The sequence below is a fragment of the Chroicocephalus ridibundus genome, chromosome 4 (genome assembly GCF_963924245.1).
Source record: "Chroicocephalus ridibundus chromosome 4, bChrRid1.1, whole genome shotgun sequence".
Lineage (NCBI taxonomy): Eukaryota > Metazoa > Chordata > Aves > Charadriiformes > Laridae > Chroicocephalus > Chroicocephalus ridibundus.
The window spans coordinates 48,678,915-48,692,083 of record NC_086287.1 but is presented as its reverse complement, the minus strand read 5'-3'; the positions used below and the strand labels follow the sequence as shown (position 1 = coordinate 48,692,083).

At 47.4% G+C, this 13,169-nt stretch overlaps 1 protein-coding gene across 1 annotated transcript in view; it reads left to right on the top strand.

Moving 5' to 3' along the window:
- The window catches only part of EXT2 (exostosin glycosyltransferase 2), a 77,590-nt gene extending 73,654 nt beyond the window's left edge, over positions 1 to 3,936 (top strand). The window contains exon 14 of the mRNA XM_063332818.1: positions 1,231 to 3,936. Coding sequence (XP_063188888.1) covers positions 1,231 to 1,369 — 139 coding nt within the window. The 3' untranslated portion in view covers positions 1,370 to 3,936. The remainder of the gene's footprint in view (positions 1 to 1,230) is intronic.
- The last annotated feature ends 9,233 nt before the right edge of the window (positions 3,937 to 13,169 follow it).

The window sequence follows — 13,169 nt, the reverse complement described above, 5'->3', positions numbered from 1 at the left end:
TGCTGTCCCATCTACTTCAAAAGAGTGTTCGGGGCAGTGTTGAGCAGTCCCCATCACAAAACTGTCACACTCGGTTGGTGTGATTGACCGGGTCTGCTGAGGAAAATTATCCTGGAGCCGTCGTGACCCCCTAACCCTTCGAAGGGGTCGGGAGAGGGTGCAGTTGTTGGGAAGTCAGAGACCTGCTCTGGGACCGCCTGCAGCACGTCAGCCTCTGTAGCTGAGTCAGAGCACTCACGTCTTTTTTGTTTTCCCTCTTGAACGGCAAAAGAAATGTGACCCGTTTTCTTGTAGCTGTCTCTGTTAAGTTGTGCGTTGGGGACTGTTGTTATGATTCTTGGTGTCTAAAGTTCTTAAAAGCTGTTTTACGAAGTACACAGCTAATGTTAGCTGAGTGCTGGCAGAGGTGAGATGAGACAAGTTTTCCCTGCCTTGCTTCCACAGGTACTGTGCCTTTCAGTGAAAGAGTTAAAGGAGCGATGTAAGGTTAAACATCTGTTTGCTTGGCTTTTGAAGCACACGGCTGGTCCCTTCCACAGCATTACTGACACCTGAGATTATTAAAACTGAAAGTCGTCAATGCTCCGATCTTTTTTGTGCTGATGTGATGCCTTACAGCTCAATATCTCTGTATGTAGACAAGGAAAATAAACTAGTTGGTTTAATTTTATAGTTTTTATTCAGCTTCACTTTTAAGTTAGAATACAGTCAGTGCTGTCTGTACACGGAGGCATGTTTATTTTTGTGGGAAAAGATGGAGCTTCTGAAGAAGCCTGAAAAAACCCAGACTTTTTTTTTTTTTCTTTAGAACTCCCATTTTCACAAAGGCTTGGTTTTTGCAAAACCTTCGTTATGAGCCAAATTGACCCAACAGTGGCCCTTTAAGAGACATGTTGGCAGTTAATCTGTTCTGGTTTACAGCATGTACATTGCTTTAAGAATGACTGGAATTCTAGGGGGAGGGAGAAGGGAAGCTTTGACCTCCATGTGCACATGTGCTGCTGCCAGCATCCCCTTGCTCATCTCTGTGATTAAATGGATAAATCAAGGAACACCAGCTTCTTTTCAGTTTTCTCTGCAGTGAGGCTCTCTTTTTATTTACTAGTAACTAGCGTGGCTGAAATACTTCCGAGTGCAAGAGGGAAGGTGTCTACCGGTTACGTTGGTGTGGGAGCTGGTAGCCAGCCCAGTTGTTGGGGTTCTTAATTGCACTGCTTTCCCTTTCACCAGATCTGAATGCATCAATAAGTTTGCCTCAGTCTTTGGGACCATGCCTCTGAAAGTGGTGGAGCACCGTGCTGACCCTGTCCTGTACAAAGATGACTTTCCTGAGAAACTGAAGAGCTTTCCCAATATCGGCAGCTTGTAAAGGCAGCTGTGAGACAAACCTGAGTGATGAAAAAGACGGCCAGAAAGGTGCTATCAGGAATATGAGGCCCTGAAGAAAAAAAATCGCTGGAGAGTGGGTTACATCTGAGGCAGATGGGAATTAATGTTTTATTCTGGTATGTTATCTTCCCCTTACATTGCGCAAAGATGTAATGGAAAGCTGAACAACTGCTTCTCTGTTGCTCACGGAGGATTGAATCTGTTCATGGGTCCTCCCAGAAGTGTCAAACACAGACTTTTCTCCAAAGGAGGCTATACACTTGAAAGAATAAAACAGAATCTCGCTCCCTGTGGTCTGATTGGCATGACTGACCTCTTCTATCGAATGTGCTTCAGTTCTCTGATTTGTAAGCATCCATCCATTCAAAGCAACTGTCTGCAACGTATAGCTGCTCTGTTTTGGGAGGAGCTTATTGCCTGTGCGGTTGGTGGGCCTCTGTCGTTTGAGCTTAATGTTTCTCTAAGTAACTGTGTAACAAATTATATATTTTTTTTTCTGCATAATGAGACAAATGTTTATTTTTCTACAACATCAGCAACAAAAATCTGCGTGTTGTCATGTGGTGTAAAGGGCAAAACATTTTGTTACTTAAATTATTTTGATGCAAATTGAGACACACAGCAGCTGGGAGGATGGTCTCCTTCAAAGCAGAGAGCTGCAGGACAGAACTCGAATTCCTACACCTCTTCTGCATAAATCTCAGGTTTTCTGCCGCATCCATGCAAAAGACAGTGACTCTGTCAAAACTGCTTGTGTTACGCATAGAAGATGTATCTTTCAGTCTTGCTGTATTTTTATTTTCATTATCAAAACAGCGGTCAGGTTATAGTTTTATATTGCAGGCACACACAGGACAAGAGCTATGAAGTAAGGTTTTCACATATGAATCCTCTTCAGCAAGCAAACTCCTGTAAGTTACCATTGTTGGAAAAATCTGCTGGATCTTTGCTTGTAGTTTAACTAAGGAACCTATTGCCGCAGGTTGCCCCTGAAACATACAGCTTAGGTAGGCTTTTGGAGAGGCTTTACGTTTCTTAAGAGCATTGGAATTGTTTCTCAATACTGAAATTAACCTGGAATAGAAAACTAAATGCAGCAAAATTAGAAATAAAATTGCCTGGACTATTACTTCTTGCCCTTTGATATTAAAGATGGTCTCAAATCGGGCTGAGAAAGGAATCTCTGTTCCAGCTCCACTGACAAAATGTTTGTTACCAGGTAAGGATGATTTCAGCGTCTTTTGAAACCTCCATTGCTGCCAGTTACCGAGACATCCTACTTGATGGGCTGCTTTTTCTGTTACATTGTGAGCAACGTTATTCCTCAGATTTTGCCAAACCCCAAACAATAGGACAAGTGTTAGGCATCACGGTTCACCCCCTCTCCTAAGCTGGATAGGCAGCAATGACAGAAAGCAAATGAAAGTCAGGCTAGAAACAGGAAACATCTGCTCCTATTTGTCTCACCCCCACTAAGACTTATCTTATTGCCCAATGCAGTGGATGTGCTGTGAATGAAAATCATATTGGAACAATAGCTCTGAGGGGATGCTTCACTTCATAACTCCCCTGGGATGTGCCTGTAAACTGTATCGTCCGATTCTCTGGGAACGTTTAATTACTAGTAAATGTTTTTCGCTGCAGTCTTTGTTTCATTCCTGACTTGCTGTGGGAGGGGGTATAGGAGGATAGCTGTTGCAGTGACAACTGCTGTCTGCACAGTGGGTATCGCAAGATAAAGGAAGGTTTGTCACTCGCTATTTCTCCTTTGCAGCCTCTCAGTTCATTCACGTGCACTTTCTTTCTGAATCTTCTTGTTGATTTATGTCCTGGTGCTTGAGCATCAGGAGATACCAGCGTATTTCCCTCGAGAAGTTTGCTTTAAAAGGGTAGCCGTGACAGAGCAGTAGTCACTTCAGTTTTGACTGTTCTTTGGGGCTGATCTCAGCTTGGCAGGCCTTAGCAGTTTACCTGACTTCAACGTCTTCCTTACACAGAGTTGTGAAGCTGCTGTGATTTCTTAGTTCTTTCTCAGTAAGCCAGTAAAAAATATACTTTTTGCAGAGTCTTAAAAGACATGGAAGATTTGAAATAGTTGGTGGAATATTTTTAGGTGGAGACAGCCTAAGCAGCACTCCGAAACTGGTCTATAGTCTCAGGTCAGTAAAAAGGCAACAGGTCCTTGTGCCTGCATCCCAAAGCATCTGAGTGAGTTCCCTTTCTACAAAATGCCCACTGACCCCTATCAATCATGGTTTGTCCTCTTACAGTTGCTTTTATAGGGCCATCTTACTTAGATGGTAATTTGTCTCTAGTTTGTGCCACGGAGAAAATTGGGAAACTGACTATTAAAAAAAAAAGAGGCCTACTTCCCCTCTACATTTATAATTGTGATATTCTTGATGCAAAATCTGTAAAGGTAAGATGTACCTGTATGTCTGATTTGGAATGGGTTTATTGTCAGTCTTTAAATTAAGATCATTGTTAACTTTTCATTGTATATGTATGTTCTCAAAAAAGGGTTAATGTTGGTATATTAAAAAAGTAAATCCAAGGAGCGTATGTTGTATTTCACTTCTGGAGCTGCACAAGGAAAACCTGGATGCATTTAGAAGGGAGAATTGCAGTGACAGGTTATTTTGCTACATAAATCTGTGTTAAACGTTAAGTATCCAGAGTGTACTCTAGAAAGATCTGTCAGTGTTTTGTCTTTCCCGAAACTGGAGTTGGATGGTTGTCTTTGAAGTAGAAGTTTGCTCTGCGCGAATTCATCCCAGTCACCTTTTTGGAGAGAGTAGTTGTTACTCTAATTTTCTGCCAAGATTTGACAGTAGCATTTAATCTTGGAGAAACAGGGAACAGATCCTTTCTCCGTGAAGAGAGACAGCAAATGTTGAAGAACCGTGCTTTCGAGAAAAGAGCTTTGGCTGAGCCGTTGGGATGGTGGACGTCAGCGTGGTGGCAGCTCTCTGTTTCCAGCAGCACTGCAGCGTGGTCCCCGCAGAGCATGGCGCACCTTGCTACTTGTGTATGGCAAGGGGTGTGATAGACCGCAGTGCTTTCCTTGCCACTCATAGCGAGTCTTAAGGATACATTTTTAGCATCATCAACTCTCCCTACAATGTGTTGACTCTTTTCTTCCTCACGGCTCCACTGTCTCATTACAGGATGTGCCAGATCAAGCCCTGATGTTCTGAATTACTCTCTCCTGCCATCTCCAGCTCCTGGTCTTGAACCTCCTGCCATCCACTGTGCTTCCACTGGTGCGGTTCAAATATGCTTTATTTTATCCCTGCCAATTATCAATTCAAGGGCCTTTTAAACTCAAGGGCCTTGGAGGTGCAGATATCAAAATAATTGCAAGGTGGGATTTCAGAGGTGCTCAGTGCTTCTGACTCATTTTGCTTTTAGGTTGTACCGGTGAATGGTGAGCACTCTGGAAAAATGCTGTATTGAAAGACATGAAAATGAATTTAAGTAGGCGATTTTAATGTTAAAACACCTTCAAAATTTGCCATGAATGCCCTCCATAATGAAAGGCTGGTACCCTGGGTACTTCTCACGGGTAGAGCACCTTTTGATCAGGAGAGGTCTCAGAATCAGGTTAGTTAGTACTGCATAAATCTGTCCTGACCTTTCACAAGGAAGCTGCTGTCGTAACAGGCTACAGCACAACACAGGAAAGAAAAACTAAAATTGGTGGTACTGATGAGAAAATGGAATTTGAATGCCCTAGCCAGAGATCCAGAGGGAGTGAGTATGGTTATTTTTTTTCATCATTCTTCTTAAAGACTCGCATGTTTAATATTTTACTAGGACTGCTGCAAAGCATGTTCTTTTGTAAGCTGAAGTGGAAACTGCAGGTATTTCTTGCAATCGTGGATAGTACTTAATCCAAGAAAAAAACCCAAAACATCCTGCAAAGTCGTGTTAGATTGTGCTAGAAAGTGAGCGGGTGCAGTTGCTAACTTCAATCTGGTCCCAAAGAGTTGGGAGGAGCAGAGCAAATACTAGGCAAATGTTCCACGTATATTGTCTTGGTTTTTTTCTTATTTTTAGGCTGAAAGAAATAATTTCTCTCAAACTGCCAGAAAACTCGGAACACAGTATTCTTTCCATCTTTCTGTAGGATCTGAAAGTTGTCCCGTAACGAAGTAGTCACTTCAGACCTCTTGCTAACATCAGTTTGTAGAGAGAGATGGCGTTTGCTTAGCAGAAAAATCGGCTAGAACGCTTCAGCTTTACTGTTGCTCCGTGAATCCTTCGGTTGTATCTCATGCTGTTGGGAGAGCATGTAGGGCTGTGTGAGTTCTTTCTATGATGCTGGCCACTGCTGTATCTGAGCACAATAAATTGAGCTTCGCGGTCCTTCCGCTTGGGTAAGATCAGCTTCTTACCTGTTCCTGCAGATAAGCAGTAAGGAGAGAAGCTGCGATATAGCCGAAGCCTTAGGAGTTGTGTGGGGAAAACCAGATTGAACACCAGCATCCCAAGCCCGTGTTTTAGCAGAACGGCCACATTTTGTCTGAACCGTTGGGTTTTTTTGTAGTTTTGGGTAGCTCAATACCAAAGTAGAGAGCCGTTAGCCTTGACTTTCAGTGTCAGCGTGCGTCAGCCTGGCCTGGCTTGAAGCCATTTAGAGACATTCCTGGTGCACTCTGTGTAATTTCAGCCTGATGGAAATGGCTGTAATGCAGTCCCACCTCTGCTGATCTTCAGGATTCCCCTGTCTGCAGCTTCTTGTGGTTGCTTTGAAAGCGAGTTATGTTTCCCATTACAGGATAACAGCGACAATTGAGGCAATTAAGTGGAGTGGCATGGAGTTAGCAGCACGCAGGGAGTTTCCCGACTGAAAACAGTGCGGCTCAAAGGTTGTCCCTGCAAGGTTTGCCTGTTTGCCGTCTTCATTTGTCTGGAAAAGGATCCAGTAATTCTCCTTCAAATTTCCTTTACTCATTCTAAATGCCAGTTTACTTGCATAAATAGGAAGTGCTCCTGCTCCAGATAAGCGTGACAACTCTGCAGTGACTCTGGACTGAGATCAATGCGACTTGGCCGTGATTTCGTTAGGTCTATGAACTTGAATCAGTGCTCAGTGCCAGACCGTATGCAGGGGGAAGACAACAGGTAAGATGGGCAAGGGGAGAACTAGGTGTCTATAAATAGAAATAACCCATGTTGTGACTATTTCTACAGAGTCATAAGAAAAAGAAAATACCAGTTTAATTATTTAGTTGCATCTGTTGGGTTTTTAACCTAAATTTTAGGTGGCGAGAGACTGGAAAAAGGTGAAAGCTGGACCATTTGACCAACAGAGGCGTGAAGAACTTGGGCTAGGAGGTTTTTCCTGTGTGATTATGAGATGTAGTTGCTGTTGCACCCTGTGCTTTTAAGGATGAAGCTTGTCTCTTCTACCCCTCACCCCCATTCTGTGCAGCAATGGGAACCTGTAAAACTAAAAGCCAAAGCTTGGGACTGACTGAAAAGTGCCACTTACGGGTATCCACCTGCCCCGTCTGAACATCTAATGCTCGTCCAGTAGATAAGCGCATAGTCCCTTGGAAAGACACCTGAGGTTTTCAGGCGAAAGGCTCTACGTTCCCTTCTCCCTGTCCGTATAGCCATAAACTCACAAAAAACCTGCTTCTCACCGGCTGGTCTCTCCATTTGAAAACTTACAGGTCCTTCTTTTGTGAAACCTTTCTTTCCAAAGGGGGGGCCAGGTCTAGGCACAGTTAGTGCTGGGTGCCTTCAGCTGAGGACCGAGGGAAACAATATCCTCTTTGCCACGCTTCATACAAACAGGCAAGGGAAAAGGTTGGAAGCAGAAAGGACCGTAAAATGAGATCCAGGAATTCAGCAAGGCCACAGCAAAAGGAGCAGATTGCTAACTCGGAGCATCTGTCTCTGCCCTGTGAGTAAGTTACGAACTGAAAAGCAAGAGAAAGTGGAAGATCCTTTCACAAATAATAAACACTTGTTTGTCTCAGATTAAATGCAACACCTTTACATGTGGGCTCCAGCTGGCTGTAAGTAGGTGCACCTTGCACGGCTGTTACCTTCCTTGCCAACGAGAAGATTATCGTACATCCATCTGCTTAAAGGTTAATAACTGGCTTTTAAAAAGAGGAAGAAAAAAGGCAAATCTGTTTAGTTTACAGGAAGAAAAAATTGTTTTTCATTAAAACTGCCCGAACTTTGCCCTGCCTCAAAGTCGTATTCTCCAGCAGAGAAGGAACGCGTTAACCTAGGTGCTGTAGCCACATCTCCTGGAGAGGAATTTTTCCATGTGCTTTAAGCAACTCCTGTAATGCCAGTTAGGAAAGTGCAACTTCAAGAAAAGAATGTTCATTTCTAATCTGGGTCCTGTCACTATCTGGAGTTTAAAGAGACTTTTTAGCGCTTTGGCAACATTCGGGCCAGGAGCGATTTGTGATGTAAACCCATACAACCAGGATGTTACTGAAACTGGCTTCAGGCTCTCAACAGTCTGAACTCTGCCAACATCTGGAAAATCTGGCTTTGAGTGCTCAGGGAGGGAAGGAATTTTTCTCCTACAAATGAGAGGAACGGATAAGCTTGCAACAGCACCTGCGTTATCCGTTTCTTTGCGAGATGGAAAACAGCCATGCTCCATCTGAACCGAGCTGACGCTCCCAGGCAACTGATGGAAAGGCCAGAGGGGCTCTGTGGGTCTTGGTGGGTTGTTGACAGCTGCTGGGCACCTTCTCAGCTCTGCCTGAGCGTGAAGGGCACTTTCCAGTTCACCCAGCATCTGGAGCTTGGGCTCCTACTGGTGCCTGTGCTGGTGGGTCCGTGGAGTCTGAAGGAAACGGCGTCCCAGCTGAGTTCATTCGTGGAGTGAAAGTGCCCTCCCGGAAACCATTTTTCCCCATGTTGGGGTGGGGTAAGACCCCCTGGGAACCCGTGGGATGGAGACAAGCCCCCTCCCCTTGGTGTGGGGAGAAGCGAAGCCCAGAGAGCTTGGTCTGCCCCACAGCCCAGCGCAGGCACCTCTGGGGAGCCCGGCAGAGCCGCGGCAGAGGAGAGGGTGGGTGAGGCTTGGAGGCTTCTGCCAAAGCGGAGCTGGGAGGGGAGGGAGTGTGACAGGACCTGTGGGAATGGGGGAGAAAGGAGGGATTTTTTAGGGGGAGCTGTAGACTGCCAACCCCAGGTGTCTTCTCTTTGGATGTCAGGAGACCTCGTGCTGTGGTGCTCTGAGCGTGACTGTGCGGTGTAAAAGAGGTGGTTGCTGTAGCACGGGGAGCCGGGTGGCTGAGGCTCCGCGGCATCTTGTTGCCAAGTCACTCACTTCTCCATGTGTCAGCCGTGATGGATTACCTGCTGCCTCCTTAGGGACTGCTGGGGAAGGGCTGGGAGACCAGTTTTTGGCTTAAGCTCTGCCAGAAGCAGCAGCTCCTGAGCGGTAAGCAAGGGAGACCATCCTCTCCTCTTCCCCGGGGCCACGGTACCCTCTGTGCTGGCTAGTGGTGATGCTGAAGGGCTCTCCTCAGCCGGGAGCTGGCTGGCAGGATGCTCCCGCGCCCGGCTGCTGGCTGTTAACCGTCTCTTTGTACGGGGAGAGGCAGCGGCCCGTGAGCTGCCACCTGTTGTTAATCTACCCCCGGCTAATCCGTTCTGCACTGTGTCAGCAGTTCAAAAGGGCACTGTTAGTATTTTTTGCCAACTTCAATTAACGTGAGATTTTGGAGGCCCCTCTGATCACATTTCATCTGTCATGAGTCAGGAACAAACCAGCCAGATTGCAGTTGAGAGAAGAGAAGGAGTTTATTGCAAACCAAACCAAAACAACAACAACAGTGTTTGTGCCCCCTCGGCCAGGGCGCCTGGGAAGCGGGGTCCTTCCCAGCGATGCCATCCCTTTCAAAAACTGGAAAAATAAAAAGCGGCACCCAGAAATTCCAGCCCCTCCACCTCCCAAAAAAAAGAAAAAAAAAAAAGGGGGGGGGGCAAAAAAAAAAAGCTGCAAGTGCAATAATTTACTTCAAAAAAAAAAAAAAAACCAAGTTAAAAAGAACCAAGCTGCAAGACCATTTGTTCTTTTTTAATATTCCACTGTAATGAACTGGTAATACATGGCTGCATAGGCAATAACATTGCATGGCACAAACCTCACATGGCAACATTTTTAATGATTTTTTTTTTATTCTTTTTTTTCCTGAACTTTTTTAAAACTTTTTTTTTTTTTTAGTATGTTCTACCCCAGGCCCTTAAGCTAAAGAAAAAAAAAAAAGTTGCGTTTATACAAGGTTACAATATTTTACAACAAGAAAAACAATAATATTGATTGAGGTTTGTTTTCTTTCTTTCTTTCTTTCTCCCAGTCTCTCTTTCAAACACTGCACACCTAAACTGATATATTATTATACATTGAAAACTGTCCTTCAAAATCAGTAGTATAAAAGTCCTAGCTCTACCTACCTACCTAGCTATGTGGGGGCGTGGGGAACCGTGTTACCAGCAAAGAGTTAAGGGGGTGCAAGGCTGCTCCGTCACCTCCTCCCAGCTCCCCTTGGGAAGCTGCAAAGGGCTGAATGACTTTCCATCCGATTCCGTCCCCCTTTCCCATTTGGGTTTAATTTCTCCTTCGGTCTGTTTGCTTTTTGCCATGTCAGTCAGAGCAGCAAAATAAACGCGGGGCTCTGCCTCTGCTTGATTATTTTTCAAACCTTTTCCAGGAAACTACCTTTTTGCCTTTGTTTGTTTGGAGAGTGTTTTACAACGTGCTGCCCGGTCTGGGTGTGCTCTGGGAAACAGGGAAACGCGCCTCCCCTTCCCGAAACACCTCTGCTGACGGAGAAACCCAGCCGGCAGCCCTGCTCGGGCAGCCCACCGGGTACACCCGGCCCGGCTTGGCCCCGCGTCCCCAGGGCTGGCGGGGCAGGGAAAGCCACGCGTGCCGCAGCTCTGCGACCTCACCTGTGACGCGCTGTCACCACGCGTGGCCTTCCCCTAACGCCCTGCCTGCGCTCACGGCTCGCGCCAGGTGTGCTCCGGCTGGAGGGATGCGCGCTCCCTCACATGCTGCCGTGGGCTCTAGAGGAGAGGGAGGCTGGTTCTCCTTCCCCTGGCTGTCTCGGTCCTCTTCCCCGTGGGCTCTCCCCAGGTGGTGGGAGCTGACCTGTGCGGCACGTCAGGCAGCAGGAGCCTGGCCGCTGGCTGGAGAGGCCGCTGGGAGTGCGGGCGGGCGGTGGGCGATGCGCTGGGGGGCTGACTTAGCCCCCATCTCGCTCCTCTCCTTGAGCTTGTTCAGGCACAGCAGCCCTTGGAGTTTGGACCCCAAGGGGCCCAGCAAGCCCCAAGCCTGGTTCTGCACTGGTTTGCAGTTGCTACCAAAGCACTAGAAGTGCCTCCAAGTACTCGGCAGTGAGTGGTACCCAGCCGCTTTTAAGCAGGTGCTAGGGACCTGTGCTGCTCTCACTATTTACGTCCTCCTAATCTCAAAGCTGTGTGAGGTTTCCGGTGTTTCTAACTGTGGGCAACGGAGGGCAGCCACCTTGCAGGGTACCTGCTGCGCAGCCGCGGCCAGGACTGCTCAGGAGAAACATTTTGATACCTCTGTGAGGCCGGAGAGGGCAGCTGAGCGAGCCCAGCTAGCCGGGTGCTGCACCCACAGAGGAAGCCACCGCGGCCACGGCGGGTGTCGGGGTGGCTGGGGCTTGGGAGACATTCTGCTGGTGGCCAGGGACAAAGCTTGCAGCTTCAAAGGCAAGCCCAGGACAGGGAGTCGCAACTCAATGTATGGGCAGGAGTAAAATGCTAAATAAGAAATAAATAGAGAAGAAAGTCATAAATAGAGTTTAAAGGTATTAAAATAGTAATAATAATAATAATTATTTTAAAAGGCATCATCGTGGTAACTTGAGATTGCAAGAACAGCACTGACCCTGTGACCCTTAAGAAATGCGGTAGCCGCAGGTTGGCTAGATTAAGATACATATGTATATATAAAAGTATATATATATATTTATACAGTTTTTCTTGTTAATTTAACAGCTAGTTTTAAAAAAACTTTTAAATTAATTAAAAAAAAGTGTTTGTAAATACAGATGCACATAGCTTAAAAACTGCCTGAATAGCTGCATTCGGAGGCTTCTGGGGGGACCGCCTTCCAGCGCAACCCACCGATGTGGGCACGAGGGGCCGTGCCGGTGCGGGGGCAGCACCCGGAGAGGCGAGGCAGAGCCCAGCAAGCGGGAAGGATGCCCTGTGGCAGAGGGGCTCCTGGGAACAGCATCCCTGCCCTGGCCTCGTGATGCTTTCGGGCAGGCTCAGGGCTGGGCACGTGTGGTGTCATTTAAAATAGATTGATGGAGTCCAACATGTGCTTTGCACATGGATTTTAAGGTGAGAGAAAGCGGGGGCCAAGCCTCTATAAATGCCAAGTCTGCTGCCAGGAGACTCTCCTCTCTCTCTAACAAGACAAGGGATACGGCGCTTAATCCTCTGGGCTCTTAAACAGCTCGGGTGAAATCCTGGCCCCGTGGAAGTCCATGAGGAAGAGCTACCCTTTAACTTCAGTAGGGAATGCAGCTAACCTCTTGAATGGCTGTGGCCCTCCGTTGGAGCCGCCTTCGGTACCTGCAAGCCTGGTGGGACCTGTCCCTGTGTGCCCACCCGCCCCAGCGCCCGCTCCCCCGCTCTGCCTGCTGATAATTTGCCTCGTCAGTGATGTTAATGGGCTGTTTGGGCAGCGGCCCTTCGCAGGACTGCCTGCTGACTGGGGCGAGCATCACGCTCCCCGCTGCACCTTGGAAAATGCTCTCGGCACTGAGCCCAGCTGCCTGCCTGAAATCTGCTGGAGACATCGCCTCCTGCCACCGGTCCCTGGGTGGCCCAGGACTCTCAGAGGCGTCCAGGTACAACCCTGACCGGTCAGCGTGATCCTGTCAGGTTCGGTCATCGGCATCACTTTTAGCACCTAGGCCCTGGTGCCCCATTGCTGAGCTGGGACATACATCCTGGCTGCTCGTGTGGGGAGAGGCCCTGGTCGTACACTCGGCGTGGTTAACTGCGTGCTGGTTCCCTGGGTTTACCAAGGCATGTCTCAGCATTTCTGAGGAGAGACAGTACTGCTGGTCTTTTCTTATTCCAATAAATATATATTACACTTGATCTAGCAAGGCCCTATCATTTACGTAGTGTATGGCAGTCTAAGCACTATAGAAGTCCTTGCGTACCTTGTTAACCTGAAACCTGACATTTGGTTGTAGCTTATTTGGAGCCTTTTCCAATACCACTAAATACTCCTGGACCTCGAACTACAAGATCTCCTAACACTGAGCATGAGGAGGGAGGGCAGGGTGACGCACATTTTTTTATGGGAGTAAAATCCCGTAGTTCCTTGGTGAATCTCGGAGACGGCTGCCCCAGCGGAAGCTGAACGGCGTAGCCACCCTGTGGGGGTGATAGTGCTCAGCTGGCCATCAGCTTCTCCTCGGTGATAATTCAGTGGGGCAAAAGAGTGTTCCAAAATTATTCCTAGCACTACAAGGTCATTGAAAAATCTTGTAAAAGATTTAACCTTGCAAAGGAGAACTTACTTAACAGTTAGTGATGTTGCAGGTAAGAGCGCCGGGAAGGAAAAGCGGGAGGCACATTGGCTCAGACAAAGCAGGCCAGTTCTGGTGTCTCCTGCTTCCTCTGCAAGGTGAAGAGGATCTGAGGTGGCTGGAGATGGGGCAATGCCACCTCGTCCAGTCTCAGGTCCCTTCCCAGCCAGGTCCCTGTGCCGTCCCCCGTGCGGAGATGCCCGCCGC